At 33.4% G+C, this 3,504-nt stretch overlaps 1 protein-coding gene across 1 annotated transcript; it reads right to left on the bottom strand.

The window, feature by feature from the left end:
* Positions 1 to 496: 496 nt before the first annotated feature.
* LOC134236801 (uncharacterized) lies at positions 497 to 3,228 on the bottom strand. The gene is made up of 6 exons (XM_062718940.1): positions 3,149 to 3,228; positions 2,963 to 3,059; positions 2,629 to 2,872; positions 2,371 to 2,502; positions 1,709 to 2,238; positions 497 to 985 (listed from the first exon to the last, which is right to left on the bottom strand). Exons 1-6 carry the CDS (start codon positions 3,226 to 3,228, stop codon positions 497 to 499), a joined length of 1,572 nt encoding a protein of 523 aa, XP_062574924.1.
* Positions 3,229 to 3,504: the final 276 nt, after the last annotated feature.

The following is a 3,504-nucleotide window of genomic DNA, read 5'->3' as shown; positions in this document are numbered from 1 at the left end:
AGCATCCATTCAATGAACATTTCCTATATTATATGTATTGTTGGTGGAAAAAAGGGGGGTTGCTACGGGCCTGTATTTATCATGCTTTTAAAATAACATTTTGAATATTTCAAAACATGCATGTCAAATATTATTTCTATTGAATTATTCATTTACATCGTTTTATCTATGTAACAATAAAAATTACTGTGATTTTTTTTTCTTTTTAACATTTCTTTTAACTCCTTAAAATTGATTGCAGATAAAAAATACTAAAAAAGGCGCCAAAGTGTCATCGATCAAGCTGGAAAAGAAATCAAAAATGAAGCCTAGGGCGCATGTTTCCAGCATGGCTCTCAACAAAGCCTTTTATCAAAGAAAGAACACCCTTTTAAAAAAGGTAAATATTAGCATCTTCCATTCTGTTATTAAATCCATGACATCTGAAAAATAAATTTATTAATTAATCAGTTCTAAAGATATTTATTCCACACTGATGTTCGAATCATGAATTACCTCAATTGTCTTCACACTTGTCAATGTTTAACATTTCTTTGTAAAACTCTATTTCATACTTTCTTTTTGATTTTATAACTTTCCATTTTTTTAAAGTAATTTCATCTGCGTCCAACTGTTGTAACAATGCCTGCACCATTGAGATAAGTTCTTTTTTTGGTTTATTTTCCAGGGAGCAGAAATTTTCTCTATCGTTGGGCGTAACAAAAATAGGTTCAAGTTTCATTTTGTCTTTCAAGTCATTTTCAGTGCAGAAGTCTAGATATTTCTCGAAGTTACATTGTGAAGACTTGTAGAAATCTATAAGCTCCTTGTCTAGTTGCTTTCCAGACACTGAGACATGTGGTTTGATGTCGTCTATGCCACTTAAATAGCAGGAACTGCGTATTTTTTTACGGAACTCGAATATTTCTGTGGTAATATCATAGGCATATTGATAGTCGACATCATTTTCAGTTATGCCAAGTTCACAAACCATGTTATCTCTCACCTGAAATGGAAGTGATGTTTCAATGTAAGCATTTATTATCATTTTATTTTCAGGCTGTAGATCTGCATCTTGTAACCAAATGTGAAGTACATTTGAGACTGAAACACACATCTGGATATATCTATGAATACAATTCAAGTGTCCAACAAGAAGGATCTGTGGAGGTAGTAAAAATTCTCTTAAATAACTTCCCAAATGATGTTTTGTACAGATAGTATATCATATTTTGTTTCCTCATTCCTATTTATATTTAAAGAAACATCATGTGCATGAAACAAAAGAGGCCACAGAAATACAGGTAAACAACGAAGACTGTCCAGGACCAAGTACAGGTCCCTTATCACCAACTCCATCAAAATGTGAAAGCCAGATGACTCAGACTCAAGAAAGCTATCTTCACGAGTTAACAACAATGGATCCAGAAAAGTGTAGAGTTTGCGGGGAAGGAAAGGAAGATAAAAAAAGATTATGGATTGGATGTGGTCACCCTGACAAAAAGAATCTCTGCAATTATTGGATCCATGCTGTATGCATTGGTATATGTGCAAAAACAAAATCATCTTTAACTAAAATAAATTGCCGTTGTCCTCAACATATAATAAAGAAGTAATCTTTTTCTGAATACAATGGGTTACATTTTCTTTATATATTTCATACATGGATGTTGCATCCTTGGTCATATTTGCTCATGTCCACAAAAGTTTTAAAATAATTTAAATGTACCTTTTCCAGTCTGTCAATATTCCTACAGACATGTAACCATGTCTTCTCGTCAGGAAGACCTCCTGGCATCCACATCTTGGTCTTTCTATTTTTTGACTCTAAAATAAAATCTCCTCCCTCGCCTTTTGAACAGTTTCCTGATATACTGAACGATTCGTTATTTTCTATGAAATTTCTAATTTCTGGAGGGCACTGAATGCGAAAAAAGGAATCTCTAATAAATGTCTCGATATAAAATGGCATGGAGAATCCAAAAAATAGCGGGGCGAATTTAAAAAGTGCTGTTCTGATTGCAGAGGTGTTGTTCCTCCTCACACCAGCCCTGAACACATGAAGTGAAAGACATAAAGTGAACACTGCTTCAACCATGAATTTATAATTGGGATTCTTTACATGTTTTGTCCATTTATAAAATCCCTCTGCTGTTGGTCTTTCATTTCTTTTCAACTCCTCTCTGGCATACAGCAGGAGGAGCTCTTCTGCCATGGCATGAAGAAATATTTGGAAAATTTGCCAACTTTTGTGGTGGTCTGATTAAAGAAATAAAAAGAAACATAAATTTAAATCTTTGCATAAAAATATGAAATGAAATGGATGTTCAAACAAAAACGTCTAAGTAAAGAAACCACTGTTTGAAATTGACGATAAGGGAATACATGTACCGGTTGCAGCCATACAGGAGGCTAATGCCTTCGGGCTGTGAAAGCCCAACATCACTGCTAAGTCAACTAAAATGACGTCCCAAAGTAATCTAAAGACTGCTTTTAGCATATTCATCTCAAAATGCCCTAATCCTGAAATTTAATACATATAGGCAATATTTCTTGAAATAATGTTAAAAAAAAAGTAGCTATATATATTTTTTTTAAATTGAAATTTACAGATCTTGTTGAGATATGTTAACAAAAATGTTTGCTCACCGGGTACCATGATTATATCCAGATACTTCAGGCAATCGTTGATGTTAGAACACTTTTCATGATCAAATAAAATTTTGTGTTTTTCAAATTCTTCTACGCTTGTAAACTCCATCTCACATTCTCTACATCGACACACACTGTCAATTGTTCTACATCCAAGAGTGTAGGGAAGACCATCGCATCCTACTATTGTCCAAGACCTTCCCTCGCCCACTTCAGTTTTACTTAGAATATGGTCAAAAACCTGAAAAAGTGGCCCTACTGTTCTTTAAACGAGACAAACTAATTTTTCCAAGATAAAGAGTTTCAGCGATAATTAAATTCTATACCATACCTTTTCTAGAGCTTCATAAGAACATGGATTTTCGAAGCAGGGGTCACCAATAATAATATCTGGTTTGTTAGCATGCCCAGATGGTATAAACGTGTATCTTCAAAGAAAAGAAAAAAAGAATCAAATAATTGTATGAGCAATTAAACAAAGCAATTACAAAAATTGTCAAATGGAAAATGGAGATACCTTTCAGAGGAAGTGTTAGTTGTCAAAATAGTTTTCTTCTGGTCGATATAGTCTTCAAAGGTGTTATTTGCTTTCCGCATTTGACTCTCCACAATAACTTTCAACTTTTTTTCAATGAAATCATTCCTAAATGATTAATAGACTTAGTTTACAGATGTTCTCAGAAAATTATTGGATTTTTTTATAAGATACACATGTATGCCCAAATTTATATGTTCATAAAATGCAGTACCTGTATTTCCTGAAATTTTGATTTGCTTCATCGACTTGTGATTTTAATTTAGGGACAAGTGCCTGTTTTGCCTCTGTAGACAGATCATACCATTTTCTCGGTGATAAATCTGGATTTGTTTGAA

The sequence above is a fragment of the Saccostrea cucullata genome, unplaced genomic scaffold (genome assembly GCF_032062105.1).
Source record: "Saccostrea cucullata isolate Sc308-1 unplaced genomic scaffold, CSIRO_AGI_Scuc_v1 ctg8566, whole genome shotgun sequence".
Taxonomy (NCBI): Eukaryota; Metazoa; Mollusca; class Bivalvia; order Ostreida; family Ostreidae; genus Saccostrea; species Saccostrea cuccullata.
This window is presented reverse-complemented; position numbering and strand designations above follow the sequence as displayed.